Source organism: Mastacembelus armatus, chromosome 4, assembly GCF_900324485.2.
Source record: "Mastacembelus armatus chromosome 4, fMasArm1.2, whole genome shotgun sequence".
NCBI classification, from domain to species: Eukaryota; Metazoa; Chordata; class Actinopteri; order Synbranchiformes; family Mastacembelidae; genus Mastacembelus; species Mastacembelus armatus.
In genome coordinates, this window is record NC_046636.1 from 982160 (window position 1) to 1003761 (window position 21602).

The 21602-nt window shown below is 45.5% G+C and overlaps 2 protein-coding genes across 4 annotated transcripts in view; one reads left to right on the forward strand and one right to left on the reverse strand.

Annotated features, from left to right (window-relative positions):
- Positions 1-19064, reverse strand: part of apc2 (APC regulator of WNT signaling pathway 2) — a 31524-nt gene extending 12460 nt beyond the window's left edge. The window contains exons 1-8 of the mRNA XM_026323052.2: positions 19044-19064; positions 13427-13588; positions 12213-12303; positions 11233-11587; positions 11001-11109; positions 10116-10229; positions 9372-9446; positions 30-137 (exon numbers count right to left, since the gene is read on the reverse strand). Coding sequence (XP_026178837.1) covers positions 30-137; positions 9372-9446; positions 10116-10229; positions 11001-11109; positions 11233-11587; positions 12213-12303; positions 13427-13573 — 999 coding nt within the window. The 5' untranslated portion in view covers positions 13574-13588; positions 19044-19064. The remainder of the gene's footprint in view (positions 1-29; positions 138-9371; positions 9447-10115; positions 10230-11000; positions 11110-11232; positions 11588-12212; positions 12304-13426; positions 13589-19043) is intronic.
- LOC113139681 (uncharacterized) lies at positions 3089-9131 on the forward strand. 3 transcript variants are annotated; one of them, XM_026323053.1, is made up of 5 exons: positions 3089-3612; positions 4145-6771; positions 7850-8024; positions 8123-8163; positions 8401-9131. In XM_026323053.1, the coding sequence occupies exons 2-5, from the start codon at positions 4248-4250 to the stop codon at positions 8958-8960; spliced, it is 3300 nt and encodes a 1099-aa protein (XP_026178838.1). In that variant the 5' UTR covers positions 3089-3612; positions 4145-4247; the 3' UTR covers positions 8961-9131. The 3 variants fall into 3 exon arrangements, with proteins under 3 accessions (XP_026178838.1, XP_026178841.1, XP_026178839.1); XM_026323056.1 differs by having other exon boundaries at positions 8126-8163; XM_026323054.1 differs by having other exon boundaries at positions 4149-6771.
- Positions 19065-21602: the final 2538 nt, after the last annotated feature.

The following is a 21602-nucleotide window of genomic DNA, read 5'->3' on the forward strand; positions in this document are numbered from 1 at the left end:
TAATCAGTTCTCCCTCAGGGTGCTGTTACCTTGCTGCCTCCGTCTGCAGGAGCATCTGTTCCTGCTGCAGCAGCTGATGATGATGAAGATGTGTTGTTCTCTGGTTCTCCAGCAGGAGGCTTCTCAGCTCCAGAAAGCTGTGTACACACACACACACACACACACACACACACACAAAGAAAAACTATGGTTGTTATAAAAAGGCTGATGAACAACACTGTCTTCAACAAACTGTGATAAAAAATTGTTTTTGAAATGAAAATTAAAATTGGAAAAATATTTTCAAGAGGAAAAACAGTGGGTTAGTGGTTAGCACTGTTGCCTCACATCAAGAAGGTACCTGGTTTGAAACCCATCAGGGGCCTTTCTGTGTGGAGTCTGCATGTTCTCCCTGTGCTTGTGTGGGTTTTCTCCAGGTCCTCTGGTTTCCTCCCACAGTCCAAAAACATGTATGTCAGGTTGATTGGTGACTCTAAATTGCCCATAGGAGTGAGTGTGAGTGTGTGAGGTTGTTTGTCTCTATGTGGCCCTGTGATGGACTGGGGACCTGTCCAGGGTGGACCCCTGCCTTTCACCCAAAGAGAGCTGGGATAGGCTCCAGCTGATCCCTGGGACCCTGGTTAGGACTAAGGGGGTCTAGATGATGGATGGATGGACAAGCTGAAGGTTAAACATTAATTATTTCCCAGTCGTGTTATAATCAGTGTGATATCCATGTTGATTAATACATTTCTTGTGTCTTATTGATATATTTAATAGTCAGAGTCCTGATCAAACTGTTTAAAAATGTACTTCTCTAACAGGATAATCCATCCTAGACATTTTCTATATTCTGTATATTCATGTTTAAACATGATTTAAATGTCAAGGGTCAAACACTCTGCCTGGGGAATCAAACCTGTACATTTGTGTTTTTATTCTGCAGTGTGTTACACATACAACTTCTATGATTCATCCATCATCTACACCACTTATCCTATTTAGGGAGGGCTGCAGCCAATCCCAGCATGCAGTGGGTGAGAGGCGGGTCCCCCCTGGACAGATCAGCAGCCAATCAGAGGGCTGACACACAGAGACAGACACACACTCACATTCACACCTACGGGCAATTGAGGAGACAGTGTGACACCACTGCACCACAGTGCCACCCACGTCTTTGATTCATGCACAATATTCAAACCAGTTTTGCTCCAATAAAACTGACATGTTCATTTTACCACCAGCTGATCCTAACACACACACACACACACACACACACACACACACACACACACACACACAATAGCTATCTTTGTGAGGACACACAGACATAATGCTTTCCCTAGACCCTAACCATCACAACTAAATGCCTCACCCTCACCCTAACGGTAACCAAGGCTTAACCCTCAAACAGGAGTCTGGAAAGAAAAGTGAGGACCAGGAAAATGTCTTCACTTTGATAGAAATATGCTAATAACGGTACTCACAAAGATGGCTATACAAGTGCACACACACGGCCTCATTTGGATTCACAGACTGAAATCCTCGATCAAAGCCTCCATCCCCTCCCCATCTCCATCCTGTCGCTATGGCAACGCCTCAGGGTGTGATGCGAGTGTGTGTCTCTGCGGACAAAGAGGCGAGTGTGTGTGTGTGTGTGTGTGTGTGTGTTTTCCTGCTCTTAACAAAGGAAACCTGAACACTTTCCTCTTCGTGTTGGACAGACTGACTGTGGCTCAGATCCAAACATCCTCCATTAAACACAAGCAGCTGCAACGTGACGACAAAATGGACGACAGCGAGTCGAGACTCGGTTATAAACTCAGCGTTTCTGTCGCTCACTGTCAGACACGGTCCAGCTCCACGGAGACAGGACCGTGGGGACCAGCTCGACACACTATCCCTGTGATTAGTGCCCCGTGTTTTACATGCACAGCATCACACTAGTCAACATGGCACAAAGACAATCTGCTGTCACTCACTTTAACCCTTTCCACCCCAGAGCTCCTGGTGCTGGATCCAGGCCGGATCTGCTTTGAGCTTCAGGGGTTAAATCCCCAGCGTAGCACTGATGGCAGAGCTGGTCTATAACAGCCTATAATGTAGTTATTGATTAAGATGAGCCTCCACAGGATAAATCAAAAGGAAGAGGACGGGCAGAGGGAAGACAGGGTTTGTGTAACCTGACCCTTTACCGAGGTGATTCAGACTCTCCCTTCTCTGACAGTGATGCGTTCACGTCTCTGCCGTCTGCTTGCTATTCCCCGTGGGAAGCACAGGAGGGACGGTCGGACTCGCTGCCAACCCTGCAGCCTGGCAACAGCCAATCACGGTGCAGCTCTGAGACGGATGAAAAGACCCAGTTTCTCTGCTCAGCAACGAGCCGGGACAGAAAGAGGACGAGGACTAGGAGGAGGAGGAGGGGGAGGAGGAGGACGGGGTTTCACTTTATTCAGGAGGGTCTAATGTGAAGGGCCCTGAAGACCACAGGAGGGTAACGCATTGGTTCGATAATGTGTTACAGAACAGTACTACTTTCCTTTCTAACACAGTAATATAACACAGTACTTCAGGAAGACTAGCAGGTAAAACTTCAGAATAAGCCACAAATCACCAACGTTTAACCACGAGGATTAACTGTAGGAATGTTTCATAAAATCCTTTAGTCGCTTTAAACAAATGGTCCCATCTTTCTGTGATCAGCTCACACTTTATAGATCACTATGAAATGTTCACATTAACCTCACAGATCCATCCATATGTTTGTATGTCCAAATTAGCTGCTTCCTGTTCCACAAACGAGTTTCTGCTGATGTTGGGTTTCTCTGCTAAACTACACACAGGAACACACACACACACACACACACACACACACACACACACACCCAATTCATTTTACACATCTAATACATCAACTATTAAATCATCATTTGTGTATTAGTTAATATATATATTAATATTTAAGTGTATGATCTGTACCCATATTATAATAAAGTTATTGTTTAGTACTTTATGAACATAACATTCATTTTCATGGACACACTGAAACCTCGTGTGTGACTGCACATAAACACAACCTGCGTTTGTACACAGACTCATTTCACTGAGAATGAACCAACAGGAATGAATTAATATGCTGTGGTTTACGTTCCTATGCCTCAAAACACAAAAACACAGCAGCACTTTTGTTTTAAGTGAATCATGCACTGAACAAAACAGGTGAGCGCTCCAGGTTCTGGTCTGACTCCTCTGGTTGTTTCCCAATCAGGTTTCTGAATGCCAGGGTGTGGGCATGTTTTCACAATACTCTTATAAAACCAGTTCTAGGTGGACATGACAGAAACCTAAACCTGGTCCTAGTTTTAACTTTAACCTTCACCTTAAAATGTGAAGAGCAGCTGGAAACTCACTGCAGAGGATTTTCCCTCTTGGTCTCTGGAACAGAAAGAACACACAAGCCAAAGTCTGCAGTCTGACTAACGTGTGGAGACAAACTGGTCGGACCAGAAACATGTCGAGTTGAATGGAAGAATCTCAAGTCCTTTTGGACACAGAGCAAGACGGAGATTGCAGCAGAAACTCTGATCTGTCTGACAGATGCTGGATCTTTCTGGTTTTTTACCTGAAAAGTGTGTAAGTATCTGACTCTGACACTGAACCAACTAAAACCAAATGATCAGGTTTTCTTTAAACAAGCCAGAACAGGAACAACAACAACAAACATTTATGTTCAGTCATGAGACCTGAGGTTCAAACAAAATGGTCTGTGACCATCAATATTGTACAGCAGTACTTTAGCACTCAAACCTTTCAGCTGCAGCATCTCCAGTTTAAATTATTTACTGCTTCACTTGGCACCAACCTATTTCTGGGTTGCCATGTTGTGGAGAATCCTCCTCAAAAAACTACACTAGTTAGAAACTCATTAGTATTTACATCTGCAGACTAACTATGTTAAAGCCATTTATTACGAGTCTGACTGAGAATATAAACATCTGTTTCACAGGTTTGAATGAGGTGTCTGGTCTTTGTGAATGATGGTAAAACATGAATAACTTTCACTGTGTGACTGTGAATGGTAGATATGTAAATATTAGAACATGCATTATATCTGAATGACATGATAGTTTCTGATGTACAGTCAACTGCACATATGTCTGATTAGACAGGTGTTCCCTGAAGTCTCCAGTAAATACTGAAACGGTGTGAGGAACCTGCCGCATCACACTGGACACCAGGCACAGCAACAACTGAAACAGAAGCTGAGAATGAGTCTCCGAGAAGAACCTCCACAGAAAGAGCCTGAAATGTGTCTCCATGAGGACAATCTACCCGACATATTAGACCAAGAAGACCAGACGGACAAAGATGTGATTGTGATTACAAACCAAAAGGAGAAAACAAACCTACTGAGCCTTCTCAAAAAAGACTTATTGAAAGTCTTTGAGAACAAAGATGTGAAAGAAGAACATGAGGACGACCCCTCGAATCAGACGGAGAATAAAACTACTGACAGCAGCACATTCAGTCTTCTGAAAAAGGACCAGAGTCCGTTTAAAGAAGACTTGCCCCAGGACAAAGATGTGATGTCTGTGGATCCTGAAGTGAGTCAGACAACTGACAAATCAACAAACCTTCTGAGCCTCCTCAAAGAGGACTTGTTCAAGGTGTTCAGGGGCAAAGCTTTGAAGAAGGAGCATGAGGACGGCCCGTCAAATCAGACAGAGAATAAAACTATTGACAGCAGCACATTCAGTCTTCTGAAAGAGGATCTGAGTCACTCTGAAGAAGACTTGCCCCAGGACAAAGATGTGAAGAAGGAGCATGAGGTCGACCCATCGAATCAGACGGACAATAAAGGTGCTGTCAGTGGCACACACAGTCTTCTGAGGGAGGACTTGACGTCCCAGGACAAAGAGGTGAAGTCTGTGGATCCTAAACCAAGTCAGACAGCAGAGAAATCAATGAACCGTCTGAGCCTCCTCAAAGAGGACTTGTTCAAGATGTTCAGGGGCAAAGCTTTGAAGAAGGAGCATGAGGACGGCCCGTCAAATCAGACAGAGAATAAAACTATTGACAGCAGCACATTCAGTCTTTTGAAAGGGGATCTGAGTCACTCTGAAGAAGACTTGCCCCAGGACAAAGATGTCAAGTCTGTGGATCCTAAACCAAGTCAGACAACTGACAAAGCAATGAACCCTCTGAGCCTCATCAAAGAGGACTTGTCCAAAGGTTTTAAGGACAAAGATGTGAAAGAAGAACATGAAGACGACCCCTCGAATCAGACGGACAACAAAACTACTGACAGCAGCATATTCAGTCTTCTGGAAGAGGATGAGAGTCCGTTTAAAGAAGACTTGCCCCATGACAAAGATGTGAAGAAGGAGCATGAGGTCGACCCATCGAATCAGACGGACAATAAAGGTGCTGTCAGTGGCACACTCAGTCTTCTGAGGGAGGACTTGACGTCCCAGGACAAAGAGGTGAAGTCTGTGGATCCTAAACCAAGTCAGACAGCAGAGAAATCAATGAACCGTCTGAGCCTCCTCAAAGAGGACTTGTTCAAGATGTTCAGGGGCAAAGCTTTGAAGAAGGAGCATGAGGACGGCCCATCAAATCAGACAGAGAATAAAACTATTGACAGCAGCACATTCAGTCTTCTGAAAGGGGATCTGAGTCACTCTGAAGAAGACTTGCCCCAGGACAAAGATGTGAAGTCTGTGGATCCTAAACCAAGTCAGACAACTGACAAAGCAATGAACCCTCTGAGCCTTATCAAAGAGGACTTGTTCAAAGGTTTTAAGGACAAAGATGTGAAAGAAGAACATGAAGACGACCCCTCGAATCAGACGGACAACAAAACTATTGACAGCAGCACATTCAGTCTTCTGGAAGAGGATCAGAGTCCGTTTAAAGACAATTTGAACATCAACTCCTCCCAGGACAGAGATGTGAGGAAAGAGCACAAGGACGGCCCATTGAATCAGGTAGAGAATAGCGGTACCTGCAGCACACTCAGTCTTCTGAAAGAGGATCTGAGTCCGTTTAAAGAAGACTTGCCCCAGGACAAAGATGTGATGTCTGTGGAGCCTGAAGTGAGTCAGATAACTGACAAATCAACAAACCTTCTGAGCCTCCTCAAAGAGGACTTGTTCAAAGTTTTTAAGGACAGAGATGTGAAGAAAGAGCATGAAGATGGCCAATTGGATCAGACAGAGAATGAAGGTACTGCAAGTGGCACACTCAGTCTTCTGAAAGAGGATCTGAGTCAGTCTGAAGACGACTTCTGTCAGGATAAAGATGTGATGTCTGTGGATCCTAAACCAAGTCAGACAACTGACAAATCAACAAACCGTCAGAGCCTCCTCAAAGAGGACTTCAGTGTCTTTAAAGATGACCTTTCCAAGGTCTTCAGCATCATTCTTTCAAAAGAGAAAGACAACAAGGAAGACTCCTCCAAAATAAAAAACCTGAAAACTGCAAGACCAGACGAACTGTTTAAGAATCTGTTCAGGAGAGACAATCCACTTTCACAGTCTCAAAGCGTAGAGGACAGTCAGGAAGTTAAAGAAACGCTTCCAGGAAAGAAAGAGGAACAACTGGACAGTGGTTTGAGAGGAACACTCTCAGAGCAGAACGAGGAGAAACTCAACTCTGGGAAAAAGAACAGCAACGTGAAAGACAGGGTGAGTCAAACAGAGGACGGTGAACGGGACGTCAATGTGTCTGGGACGACAACAAGTTTCTCTGAAACACAACAAAGTGAGGAGGAGACACCTGCAGCACAGACAGGTAGGTGTCTCATGTCAAACACCAGTTTCTGGATCAGAACTCAGCTCTCTCTCTTGTCTGTGAGTTAGAATCGGGTCACAAAGACCAAAGAGAAATTCATGACATTTTTAAAGAATTTTCCTTCACACTGAGACTGAATAGACAAAGGTTAATCACATCCTGGCGCTTCAGAGCTGCTAAGGTGCCAACATGAAAGTGATGTCCTCCCTCTCCTGCCTCCTGGCTGCTGCTGTTACACTAATGTTCCTCTTCAAATGCTCGTCAGCTAATTGAGCCACTACTTCAACAGACCAATCACATGAACTGATGAGAGCGGAGCCATTTAACAACCACTGAACAGACTGTGCAGGATTCGCCCTGTGAGTCAAACACTGGCCTTCTCTTAAAGTCGGGCTTATATCATATATAATAACTCCACATCTTAATGGATCCATCAGTTTTACTGTCCATAATGTGCCAACTGTCAACAATAGAGTTTTTTCCGGCTCAACCAATCACAGCTTTTAAAACAACGGGTCATAGTGAGTGAATTCTCAGTCAGTCAGTCAACTCCTGTTAAGTTTGGGCTTACTGAACTAATGGCACGCCCTGGCTCTTACTGCAGGCATGTTTTCCCACATTAAATGTCATTCACATGTGTCTGTGTTTGCATTTAGAGTAGCATTTATCTTTTCCCAAAAAGAACCAGAAGAGATAAAGGTGGGACAGAGCCCTTTGCAGCAAATAGGCAAATATGACATTATTTGTGGTAAAGATCAGGTTTCTACAAAGGAAACTTGGTTAAGCTTCGACTTTAGACCACACACACACATCACAAGATATTCTGTTCGGGGAATAATTTGATTTTTCATGCGGCTGAAAAGCCTCTAATTTCCCACAATACAAACCTCAGACCATCAGCCACCAAACAGGCTCCTCATTTTAAATATAGACCAACAATAGTGTTGTCATGCCCTTTAGCAATAAAAGCCACACCCAGGCTCTGTCCTCCAGCCAAACATCTGCCTCAGGCAGATTTGGCTGGAGATTTGAGGAAATGTTGTTCCACTAATGTCCATTAAAGTCAGACTGTCCACAGCTGAGCAGGGAGCTGAGGGTGGACTGTGGAGCGATGGACACTCGTCTGTGGCGTCAGCAGGAGATGAGATGATAAAGGAGGAGACAGAAGATAAACCTGAGAATCTTCCCTGGGAGACTCTGTTCTCAGGGATCGATCTGCTCGGACTGACAAATGCCAACAAAGACCACATGAGGTGAGCTGAGCCAGAGACAGAACTGTTCTGCTTAGCTACAGCTGGACTTAGTAAAATCTTTTATGTTCTAAGGCCTGGATGTTTTTTTTTTTGTTTAGCAGGTGCCAGCCAGGAGGAGACCTGTGGTCACCCAAAAACTGTAAGAACATGTTGTTTATTCTCTTCCTACCTCACATTTAACATCTTTCTGCAACATTTCACTCTTGTCTCTAATGAACTTCACAATATCATCTGCATAGAAATGTCATAAGAATGTTTCAGAGGGTTTGGGACTAAAGAGACCCAGTCTGTCCCAGAAGCTTTGATATTGTGTCATCTAAATATATATGTATATATTTATAACCTTTATTCATCTGCACCACCTTCCCACCCCCAGTTGCTACATATTTGACCTTTGACCCCAACACTGCCAACTCAGAGCTCCATCTGACCGACAGCAACAGGAAGGCGACTCGAGTCTGGTCAGACCATCGATCCTCAGAGCACCCGGACCGGTTTGAGCGCTGCCCTCAGGTGCTGTGCAGGGAGGGGCTGCTGGACGCGGTGTACTGGGAGGTGGAGTGGAGCGGTGGTGCAGACATTGGCGTCACCTACAACAGCATCTCCAGAGATGGAGACATGGAGAGCTGCCTGCTGGGACACTACGAGTGGTCCTGGAGTCTGGAGTGTTCAGAGGGAATCTACACACCCTGCTGCAACAACAAGAGGTTCATGTCCTCTTCTCCAGAACCCTTCACCCACAGAGTCGGGGTTTACCTGGACTGGACTGCAGGGTCTCTGTCCTTCTACTGCGTCTCCCAAGACACTGTGGTCCACCTCCACACCTTCACCTCCACCTTCACCGAGCCTCTGTACCCAGGGTTCTGGGTCTGGGCCTATGATGGCTCTGTGTCGTTGTGTCAGGTAGTGTTAGACTGGGAGCTACTGCTACTGTGAGACTCCTACAGCATGGTGGTCTCATCCATGAGCCCAGCTTAAAACCTGGTTCTTTACTGCTGCAAATTTAGGAGTGACGACATTTCAATGGGATTAAATTATTTAGAGCTGCTCTAAAGTCTCCTCAACCTCTAGAGGGTCTAATGACTCAAACTAACTCCCACCAGAGGAAGGCCCCATGTGGATCCAATGTGAGTCCTTTGGCTGCTTTGAACTCTCTCCATGTGAAAAAGCCAAAGCCATGTTAACCCTGGTTGTTGTTAAGTTTTACACCATTTACCTGCAGCTGTCACATGGTGTCAAACACCTGTGTATTTGCTCCTTCATTCATTCAGCTGATCTAGACTGAATGGATTAATAACATTAATATTCATCTCTACGCTTGTGTGTGTTGTGTCTGGGGTGTCTGACCTGCAGCTGGCTCTCCTGACTCCCTCGGACCTCCTGCAGCTCTTTCTCCAGCTGCTCCAGACGAGCAACACGTATCTGCAGCACACACACACACAGATTAGACACATCCAGATGTGCAGTGGTTGTTTCGCATCTCAAACATCACACGACAAATTAATCTGTAATCCTGTTGATGCTGTTTGTTTGTTTGACTTAATACTAAAGCCAAAGTCTCTGAACACCTGAACATGTGACGCTGCCTCACCTTCAGCTGCCGTATTTATTAATTCAAATGTTCAGACAAATAAAATATTTAGTTTCACCTATAAACAGAGTTTAACTAACCTGTTCTCTAATAGTCTTTATGGTGTTGTGGTTCTGCCTGACTCTCCTGTATATTCATATTTTACATCCATTGTCCATTCTGCTTATTTTGCTTTTTCATGCCTTAAACACTTTTATTCTCCTTTTTATTTGTGGTTTTATTTAGTTTTTTAATGTTATTTTAATATTTTATTGGGTTTTTATTATTTCACACTATTTTTTCAGAATTATTTTGAAATAGTTTCGTCTGCTCACTTGCTGCATGTTACACAGATTAGGTTTGATCCATGAGAGAACCACAGACATCACATGGGTGAGCTTAACACATGATGGAGTTTTAAATGAACAGATATTACAGCCCTGTGAGAGACAGGGTGCAGGAGTTTTGCATGATTAACCTAATTTTGACCTGAGGGTGTAAACGACCCCTGGCCGCCTCACCTGCGTCCTCTGAACCATCTCGTCACTGGTGCCGAATCGCTCCTCCATCACGGAGCGAACCCGCTGAACCTCGAGCTCCAGCTGCTGCCGGATCAGGTCCATCTGCAGAGAAAACTGCAGCCAGAGAAACACTCAGATCAGGACCAATCTGAAGTTGTCATCTCTTTATCTGACGCTCACACACAATCAGACAAAAGGCGACACATTAAGCTACAGGAACAACAGGAGACTGAATCTCTCTCAGCAAAAAAAACAAAACAACATCCTGTTTCCAGCTGAAACTATTAGCTGACCAATTGCTTCAACATTTGAATAACTGGGTGATCATGTGCTCAGTAATCAGTGTGCTAGAGTTAGCTTAGCAGCTAATCTGCACATGCCAGGACCAACACACATTAACGCTCACATTCACACCTACCGGATCCTGATTGGAGATACTTTAATATACCTACAGTAAATGCTGATCCTGCGTGCGACACGCTGAAACAACAGCTCTACCTACTTCTTCTAACTTCTGCACAGATCAGTTAGTCATGAAATGAATGTTAATCAGTACCAGCTGAAACCACTGGCCACAGGCAATAACATCTGTTATTTTAACCAGGAAACATGAAGCAGTGGGTGTTTTCAGTGGTCAAACTAACCTCAGGCTCAGTCAGGCTTAACTGTTCCTGTTAAATCAACCATTTTATTCTGAGTGACATTTTGCATCTGTATGTGTGAACACATTATGAGACACATACAGCAGGATTAGGGCAAATCAGAAAAATACACTGAGTGAAATCATTGTGAGGTGTGTGTGTGTGTGTGTGTGTGTGTGTGTGTGTGTGTGTGTGTGTGTGTGTGTGCGTGCGTGTGTGTGCGTGCGTGCGTGCGGGGTCTTACCGCGTCTATCCGAGGCAGCTGGGCCAGTCTCTGTGACAGCGTCTCCAGTTGGCTGAAGTACCAGCAGCGCTCCCTCTCCTCCCGGTCGATCTCCCCCAGCAGGAGGTTCCTACAGACGCAGACACATTAGCTGTTGCTGTTCACGCCAGGTGTGCCAACACAGGTAGAGACGCAGAGCGTTCGTCCACACCTGGGAGCTGTGTCTGTTCTAAAACCGAATCCATGAGCTCACCTCTCCTTGTACAGCTCCTCCAGGTGATGGTCGCTCAGTCGTCCGTCCGCTCCACTAATCACAGCGGTTTTGGGCGGGGCTCCATCCAGGAAGTGGTGTGGCAGCATGACGGCAGAGACCTCCCCGCCGGACGCTGCGCTCTGACGGGACGAAGCTCTGAGCGGACTCCTGGATCTGCTCACCGCTGCCACCGAGGAGGACGACGAGCAGGAGGAAGGAGGAAGAGCCAGACGATCATCTAACTCCACCCCTCCTACACCTGTTAGCCCCGCCCCTCCCAAAGTGCTGGTCAGCAGCCTCAGGTTGTGAGGCTGGTGTTTGAGTTCGTAGTAATTCGTGAGGTCCATGTGGAGCTCTGAGCGATGAAGAGGAGGGAGAATCATCCATCAATCATCCATCACAGACTCACCTTAGATTTCAAATGAAAAAATGCTCCTTCACACTAGTGAAAGCCTGTGAATTCTTTGTCATGTGACTGTGCAGGTGTGGACTGAAACAAACGGGACCGATGGTCTATGTTCTGTCTGTTCTGTCTGTAGGAAGAGAGTGACAAATGCTGTTGCACAGAACAAACTACATGTTAATTAATTAATTAATTCAATATCAGTTTGGTTAGTTGTTATTTGTACAGCGCCACATCACAATCAAACAACAATACAGACACTCAGCAACTGTTTCAAACTGTGACTGTCACTGGAAAACTGAGGCTGAGCTGGAGGGAAACTAATTGAATTCCAGTCCAGACAAACCAATTAACATTAACTGGCTGTTTAAATGAATTCTGTCATAACGACACAGAGCCAGCTGCAGCCAATCAGGTTAGCCAATTCATTTGTCTGTAAATGAGGATTGGTCCCCTGAGCTGAGTCACCAGAGAACAGCAGAGTCCTAAAGGTACATTACAAACATTGGGGAAACCCTTTTGTTTTCTGTCAGCACCAGTTTCTTCTCTGTCTCGTCTGAATTACAAAGACTCTGACCTCTGAGTTGGTGCAGCACGTCGCTCCTCCCTGACGAGGCCAGAGTTCCTGCCTCCTGCACCAGTTTACTCTGCAGCTGCTTCAACACCTCCTGCACCCAAGAGGAGGAACAACAGAGTGAGTGCACAGAAATCCTCCTGTACCACACACAGAGTCCAACATGCAAGACTAGACATTACAGGAAGCAGCCGCTGATTGTCCCTTCCACAGTTGATCTTTTATTTTATCCTAGTCCATTGTTTTTATTTGCATTTTAATGTTTTATGTTGATTTTCTCATAAAAGACGCAGAGTAGGCTGCTAATGAAACGTACCATAGAGAGAAACCTGCCTTGGGATTTGTGGAAAATGAAAACAGAAAATCACCGGTTGCTTCGAGACAAAAAAACATACATTCCACAAAAACAGGTTAATCCCATAAAACAGGTCAAATCCACAGAAGGAATAAAAATCACTTCCTCCAGATAAAATGACTCCTTCACATTCAGGGTCTTCACCTGCTCGTCGTGCCTTTAACTCGGCAGGTGGATGATGAGAATAAAAGATGAAAATGTTCAGCTCCGTCCTGCAGACTCACCTGCTGAACCATGTGAACACGGATCCAGAGTCCGATGTCCTGATTCTAAAACCAGCTGAGCTCAGTCTGATAATCCAGCTGCTCTCAGCATCTGGACACGTGAGTCTGTGTGTGTGTGTGTGTGTGTGTGTGTGTGTGTGTGTGTGTGTGTTCATGTGTTTTGCTGAAGGATTTACGTTCAGCAGCTTTGGGTCTTGGCCTCATTTTGCAGGTCTCTGTCTGTATTTTGCTCCAAATGCATTTGGGTTTAAATGTCGTTGGCAGCTTGAGGTTGAGATTTTTAATATGGAACAATTGCAAAAATAAAAGTGAAATAAGATTAAGGTCTCAGAACGTAAAACAAACTATATGACTATATGTTTTCTATTTTAATTTCTAATTTGATTTTAATTATTTTTCCTTCACATTTTAGTGAATATAACAGAACAGAAATGACTGCTGACACGACTGCGGTCATTTATATAGTAACCAAGGCTCCCTCACAAACATCAGTAATTAGAGCAGAAGAACATCAGGGTCAAACCAGATGGATCATTTCAGAAACTCTCAGCAGGAACGTGACGTAAACGTGGTATGAAACATAAAACATTTGACGGTTTGCTCCTTTAACCCGGTGCTGCGGGTGCTTCATCACTGACCTTCATGCCGAACGTCTCCGTCTCCAGTTTGGACAGATGGTTGGAGTTGTCCTCCAGCTCCCTCCTCAGGTGGGAGTTCTCCTTGCGGAGCGCCTCCACCTGGTGGGCCAGCTGGTCGTATGAAGCCACGGCGTTGGCCATCTTCATGCTCTGCAGCGCCCCCTGCAGGGAATCACAGAGGAGCAGGAAGAGTCACGATGATGTAGAAACCACAGCTGTTTCACAGACGTTCTCTGTCGCTCTGAACAACAACATCCACCTCATGTCTTCATCATTTCATTCACACAGCAGCTCACACTGGAAACCTCACGGCTCCTGTTTTTACTCTGTAGCAAGCAGGTTAAAAAATGAAGAAACACACTGTTCTAAGTTTTTCTTAGAGCATCTGAAAACATGCCAGATGAAGACTGAAAACAATGACAGATACATCAAATCTGCTGTTTGAGTTTCAAACATGCACAGACAGGAACCAGGAGGGAAGTGATCTTTCTTAGTCCATTTCTTAATCGCGTATCTGTATCTGATCCATTTCACCTAAAACATTTTCTTTCCTTCTGCTTGGTTTGTTCTGCGTTCCGCTCAGGAAGAAACAAGATGTCTGCCTCCTCCTCAGGGGCGGCAGATGGATCACAGTGAGTGAAATCATCCGTCGGATCAGTTTTCAGTCCGGATCGATGTTTTCCCCTCTGATTGGGCCAACAGGAAGCTCAGTGACAGTCTGTCTGTTAGATAACACGTTATCTAAGTCTCTCCTCGGGCGGTTTCCAGCCTCCACTCATCTGATCCTGAGTCAGTCTGAGAGAACATGGGTTTTTCCACTTGTTCTGGTTTGTAATGTTGGAGCTGTGTCTGCAGAACACAACACAAACATTACAAAGTGTGAACTTTTCATTGTATTGGAAATTATTTACTGAACCCCAAACTTTAGGTGAATGGCAGATTAGATGACAGAGGAAATAAGAGGCTGAATGATTGTTTTTGCTGCTGTCAACCAGAAAACCCCTCAGACCTCAGCCAAACACAGAAATCTAATGATCTATATTTTAGAGCTAAAGTCAAGTAAGTAAACGCTTCTTCTGACCTTGGCCAGGTGGAAGGGGGGGGGGCTTGTTTACAGAGCGGACTTTGCCAACACAGGGTAGAGAAGCTAGAACAACAACAGAAGGGCTGTTGGTAGCACAGAGTCCTGGACTCAACACAGTGTCTATGAATCTTCTCTGACCATGCAAAACTAATAAATAAATCATGTCGGGCTGAGGCAGTGAGGTCACTGTACTGGGATCAGAGCTGCACATGCTCAGTCTGCTCTTTAATTCTGCCAGTGACCTTCACCGCAGAGTCGACGTGACGAGGGAGGAGAGTCTGCAGAGAAACACTCAGGCCGAACCCTGCACCCACACCACTTCTGATACTCTGATGATTTCATGTCCCAGTTGACGGCTTTGTGCTTGGCTCAGCACATCCGGAATCAGTGCACCAAATGTCACTGCTGCATTCATTATGGCCCCCAGGGGATTGTGGGTAGTGGTGAGTAGATTTTAGTGGACATGTTCATGGTTAAAGGGCAGGCTGCCAGGGATTCTGTCACTTGTCATTTCCTTCATTTTTAGCCAAGCACAGCTGATAGATAGAAATAACAACAACAACAACAACATCATCGTGGTCTGATGGACCAGTTTCTGGTTCTGTTCAGTTTTTCTCACAGCTGCTGTTCAGCTCAGAGACACTTGCTGCTCTGGTTCCATACACAAGCATGAACCTGATCCTCCATTTCTCCCAAACCTGAGCCGGGGTCAGCTGTAAGCCAGACTTTGGGTCTGAGGACCTATAGTCACTTTATACCGCTTAAGACCTCTGATGTATTGATGTCCTGTGTTACCATGGTAACATCCCCCAACTATCACCATGGTGACAGGTTTACATTAAGTGATGCTCTTTCAACTCTCACTCACTCACTCACTCACTCACTCACTCACTCACACACACACACACACACACACACACACACACACACACACACACACACACACACACACACACACACACACACACACACACACACACACACACACACACACACACACACACAGAGCTGCTGCAGTTGATGCAAAGCATGCTGGGTAAGAAGCTCCCAAGAGGATAACGAATCAGGCCGAGACTTAACGAGCGTTAACAGAGCATGTTAATGATGCAGTTGCCATGGAAACAGCCAATTCAACACGCGTGACCCCAATATGAGACGACGGCTTGAAGAGATGAAGAAGAATAAAACAGAGTGAGAAAGAAAAAGGATAAACAGAAAAAGAAGAAGTGAATCAGCTGTTTAAGAAACAACACGAATAATGGACAGTTTCAGTTTCCTCCTCATTTCTGAACAAACACCAGGTACAGCAAAGAAATAGAGAAATATCATGAGACACCTGCCCGACCTCCCAAGCCCAACCCCCCAAGACATCTGCCCAACCCCCTAAGACACCTGCTCGCCCTTAAGATACCTGCCCCCCTACGATACCTGCCCACCCCCCACCCCAAAGACACCTGCTCACACCCCTAAGACACCTGCCCGCCCCTAAGATACCTGAGATATCTGCTCTCCCCCCGAGTCTGTAGAGATTCTCAGTCATCCAGGTGAAGTTATCTAGAGGTCCAGTCCAGCTGCCATGACAAACCTGCTCACCCCCCAGGATACTGTCTCACAGATAACCAGTAAAATCAGAGCTCAGTCAAATGAAGGCTCTTGCTCCTACAGTTTTCTATATTTATAATAATTTACATTTGACATTTACATTCCTGCTGGTCGTCTCTCCCACTGACACACTTCCACGTCCTACATCTGTGTCCCTCGTAAACCCGACGGCTCAGTATCTTAATTACGACCTAAATCAGGTTTGTATCAGTATTTTCCTTCCTGCTCTCGTTCTTCTTCAGGGCTCTGGGGTGTGTAACTTTCTTCATATGTTCATGTCTGTGAACAAAGAGTGTCGATCACTCACACCACCTGCTCCTCCCCCACCTGCTCCCCATCCTGCACCGCCCCCTGAGACTGTCTGGTTACCGTGGTAACCACATCCTCCAGGCCAAGAAGAGAAGGAGGAGGAGGAAATAATGTCTCCTGTTTTTTTAAACAGTGTTCACCATCAGTCCATCCTCCTCCTCCTCCTCCTCTTCATCTGTGTGATGCTTTCACTGATGAACTCTGCCTCAGGTGGATTCACATTCAGACACAATCGGTCACATGAAGCTGCTCAGCATCCGGCGATAAGACCTACAACCACAGGAGAGGCAGCTTTCACGGTCGAGCAGAGACACTGACAGCTGCCAGACCAACAACCAGCATCATCAGGAAGGGAGTCAGTGCCCACTTCCTGTCAGCGCCAACAAACACAGCGTCATGTTGTTGCTGCTTCTATCAGGCTCAGCCCTCGGCTGCTGAGAAAACTGCTGCCTCTTCTCACAGCGCTCACGTCCCGTCTCTACCATGTGACCTGCTCGCAGTCAGTACCTGTCTCTGGAGGAGCGTGCACTTCAGAGACTGTTCGTGTTTGTGCAGCAGGTTATTATGACCCCATGAAACAATCCGGACTCCTGAAAATGTAGGTTTGTACACAACTAAAGTGCATCAGCAAACACACTTCATAGGAAACAGAATCTGTGCCTCGGTCGTGTTCACAGGCACAAGGATGGACAAACCTCAGGACACCAGAGTCCAAATCCACAGCCCCATGATTTAGACAACAAACACACTTTGGTTCAGGTTCAGGAAAGATGGATGATCTGTCTGAGCTGAACCAGCAACTGTGAGAGTCTAAACAGAACCAGAAACTGGTCCGTGAAGCCGGGGGAGCCTGGCCCCCTCTCTGCAGGATCAGGCTTCTCCTTTGAGAACGTCTGCAACAGCTGAATATCCAAAGCTAAAACACACGGGGCCATTGTCACATCCACTCAGACGCTTGACTTTAATTTAAAAAGCCTGTTCAAGTAAAAAGCTGTTTTCTTATGTTTTAGAGTGAAAATGAGAAAATCATTTCTCCCCCTAACGCTGCTCGTCTCTTTTTAGACAACAGACTGACGCCCAGCCTCTTCCTGTTTATTCCACTTCATCCCTCTGAAAGTCCTTGCAGGCTGCTGCAGAGCGACAACCATCAGTCCTCGGCTGTTTGTCAGGGCAAAGTCGTCACCTTGTGGAGCTGCAGGTGAGAGCAGCTCTGACGTTTGATCGACGAGCTACAAAACATTTCAGCATTTATTTTATCTTTAATTGGCTGGATTCATCTTTAAATTTGATATTCTCTCAGGCTTTTTTTAAAATTTATTTCTGCACCCACCTACGTCAAAAACACAAAGGATTTATCACAGTAAACAGGAAGGACGTTCACTACAACACGTCAAATCCAGGCCCTGGTCACCGTATGAGCTGCTGTCATTGTTTCTGCCTTTCAGACCTGGGATGGTGCAGGGGGCTCAGGCCTCAGCTGCTCTGTTTTCTCCACGTCCTTTGAAGTTTAGTCAGTAAAAGAACATTTGATATAATATTAAAATAATTTACATTTAACAGCTAAACGACAAAAAGGAAGAAACTCTGGAGCCTGCAGGTGGAAGAGAAACATTAAATGGAGCTTTAAACCTTTTCAGTCTAATTCAGCTCCTGTTTACATGGTAGTTCCCAGTTTGCCCAGTTTAGCAGATCCCAGCTGGGTGACCCGAACCCAGCATGAGACCATCACCACAGTCCAAGACCACCAGGCACCAAATCCAACTGCTGTTGTTCCAGACAACAAACCAACAAACCAACAATCCACTGCAGCAAAGAGCTGATTTAGTCCAGTGTCCAACTCGTCACATCAAATCTGGCTCCTGCAGCACATTTCACTAATTACCAGACAAACTCAAACCAGTAAGGAAGGAGCTAAAAACGCATCTTTCCATCTCTCCAGGAGCCAGAGACACAATCAAACGGCCTGATGGAGACGCTGAATAAACGCACATTTCACAGCGGCCAGTTTTTTTCATGCAGAAGAAACCAGTGCGCCCACTGAAACCAGTACAGGCCCAAAACCGTCAACCAGAGACACAGATGAAACAAATTCTCACCGTTCCGACTCGACAATGCGCAGAAAAGGCTGGAGGCGCCACCCTGGCCTCAAACCGCACCTTTCTACGCAGACACGCAGGGTCTCTGGCTCCTAAACCTCATTTCCACTGAAAATCCGTTTTTCTCCTGCTTCCGTTTTTATTTGACCTCCGAGATGTTTTTCTGACGACGCCTGTGATTCATCGCTCATCCATCAGCCTCCATCCTCCTCCATCCTCCGCCTGCAGGAACACTGGACCAGCTCCCATCCCCCAAAACCCGCATCAATGATGAGTGAGGAGAAAACCCGCAGCCTCCAGCGGTAAAATGCGGGTTTAGACCCGAATTCGGAACCGCATCATCGCCATCTGGTACCCGGGTTCGTCTATTCGCAGCGTTTGCCTGTAGCGCCGGGTCGAGCCTGACCGAACCGGGCCAAGAGAGACCCGAAGGGTTGATACGGACCCGGTTAAAACGTGTCCTAACCGGGAAAAAAAGAGACAGATGAGGGTTAAAGGCAGAAAGAGAAGGAGCGTCGGTTCTTACCTCATGACTCCGAGAAGAGCTGGAGATGAAGGTGACTGAGGAGGAGGAGGAAGATGAAGAGGAGGAGGAGCAGGGAGGAGGTGCTCGGGTAGCTGCTGCCGCCAGGTGTCAGTGTTGCACCATGAGAGCAGGAAGAGGAAGGAGATTTATTGCTTTGATTTATTAATGACTTTATTATTGTGTCGTCCCTCAGAAAGTCTGACCCTAATAATTTCCCTTCCAGTCCAGACTGCAGGGACTTTACTTCCCTGAATCTTCAGAGTCTGGTCACCTGGGACAACATCCCCATGGTGTCCTCGCACTTTCTCATTTTAATGGGGACAGATCCAAATCAGACACAGTCTTAAAAGCTGAATTTCATTAATGCAGGATCCTACTGCAACATCACATCAGGACTTACACAGGAAGCAGATCTCTCCTGTGAGTGTTTCTAACCAATAAATAGAAAGAACAACAACCATATCTGAGCTCTCAGCTCGGACACACACGCACCCACAGTCCAGGTGTGCAAACCCATTTTATTCCAATATCTGGCCCAGTGTTTGATGGTTAATGGGAAATTCTTCAGCCCTTCTAACTGTCACAGAGCTTCATTTACATTTAGAGATGAAAAACTCTAAAAAACACAGACTGTAAAGTATCGTATGGACACTAGGGTCTATGTAACTGCTATACAATGCACCCTTTGTTCCATTAAATGAGTGTGCACACATAAAAACCTTCAATAAGCCCTTATATTAAATAATTACAAATAACATCAACATAATAATGTAGTAATATTAATATATTCATATTTTCAGTCAGAATCAATAACCAAAGCAAACTAATATTCAAATTATTATTATTATTATTATTATTATTATTATTATTATTATTATATGCAAAGGGGTCAGCTAATACACTCATGGTCAGTTTGCCTCATATAGAAAACATGTGCACACATTTCCGACTAATTCAGTCAACAACATTGTGTAACGATGGGCTGAAGCTCCAGGCTAACAGGCCCCATACAAATGGATGGAGGCGGCTAGGCTAACAAACAATTAACTCACCAATTCTAAGGTTTGCGTCCCAGACAGCGGCTCCAACAGTCCAAGAGTCCAAGAGTCCAACAGTGTCGAACGGAAAATGAAAGAGAAACAGCAAAAACATGTTTAGACCGACCCACAGCAACAAGCACCTCAGGGTCCCCCCTGCATCTGCCGCAGGGAGTCGCCATAGGATCACTGTGGTCCCTGACCAAGGAATTAAAGTGTCTACATGATTTGAGGTCCGCGCCCTGCTGCCTGTGGTCCTGGAGGTTTGTGGATCTAAGTGCCTGTCAGCAGTAATTCACAGTCCCAAATGAAATAAAGCGCGTCAGACGTTACTGGTGAAATTCATCTGCATATTATTCCACCATTATAAGTGGGTGCACAGTATTTACATGTGTGTGTTACCTGTATAGTCACTGTGATTGTATCACCTGTGTGGCATCATTACGGTGGCCGACAAGGGCAAACGCGCCGCAACGGAAAGTGCGCCAGGCATGTAGGGGGACCCCTGTGCTGAGGGACGCTATGGACCAAGGTTGACTAAGTTTAGAGAAGCGACATAATAAAGGTCCGTTTTGGGTGTGTCATTGGAAACACGTGGCCTCGTGTTTTACAGCATCATAAAAGTACCGTAATGTAAACATGAGGCCACGTGTTTCCAAAGACACAAACAAAACGGACCTTCAGACAGCCCACCCTCATGTCAGGGAGGTAGCACCACGTCTCCCAACGCGGTGTGACCCTTTTGACCAAGTAAACAAATATAGTATCATGGGCATATTAGCGCATATTAGCATATATTAGCACGTTAGCGCATATTAGCGCGTATGAGAAAACTTATTATAGACGCGTCTCATTGCGCAGCCTCCGAAATGAGGCGCGGCTTGTTTCACACCACGTGTCTCTCTTGTCTGTAAAACTCAGCCAAACTTTGTCCATAGCGTCCCTCAGTTCAGGGGTCCCCCTACAGGCCTGGCGCACTTCCGTTGTGGCGTTTCTCTCTTGCGCGTTTGGTTGTTGCGGCGCGTTTGCCCTTGTCGGCCACCGTACATCTTGCGTTGGCACACGATGGTCTGAGGTCATGGAGAACATCTGTTCTCTGTTGTCTCTAAATATGGTTTAGTACAACAGATAATGTGTTTTGAATTAAACAGTGTTCGCTGTATTACACATGATTTGGGTGACGTTAAATATTAATTAAGAAAATAAGTTAAAAAAGAAGAGAATAAAGTAAATGGGCGGTGCAACCAAAAAGTGTAGATACTGCAGCCTGGACATCAGTTAGTTAATTATACATTTGTTAGCCACAGCTCGTGGACGCCAAAGTAAGAGGAATGCTCTTTTATGTTGGCACTGGCACCAGGTGCGTAATGACGTCGATCCCCGCACGTTTGGAAAACGACGGCTACGTCAATAGTTTGACTAAATGCGTTTCCATCTTCCTTATTCGCATTCACTATTTCTATTTATTTATTACATCAAAAACCTCAAGTGAGTAAAACTCGTTAATTTACTCATTAATTTG

Coding starts and splice junctions, on each gene's coding strand:
- LOC113139681 (XM_026323053.1), top strand. CDS start 4,248: ATGAGTCTCCGAGAAGAACCTCCACAGAAAGAGCCTGAAATGTGTCTC. Junction 8,025..8,122: donor GCCAACAAAGACCACATGAG/GTGAGCTGAGCC, acceptor TTTTTTGTTTAG/CAGGTGCCAGCCAGGAGGAG. Junction 8,164..8,400: donor CCTGTGGTCACCCAAAAACT/GTAAGAACATGT, acceptor TCCCACCCCCAG/TTGCTACATATTTGACCTTT.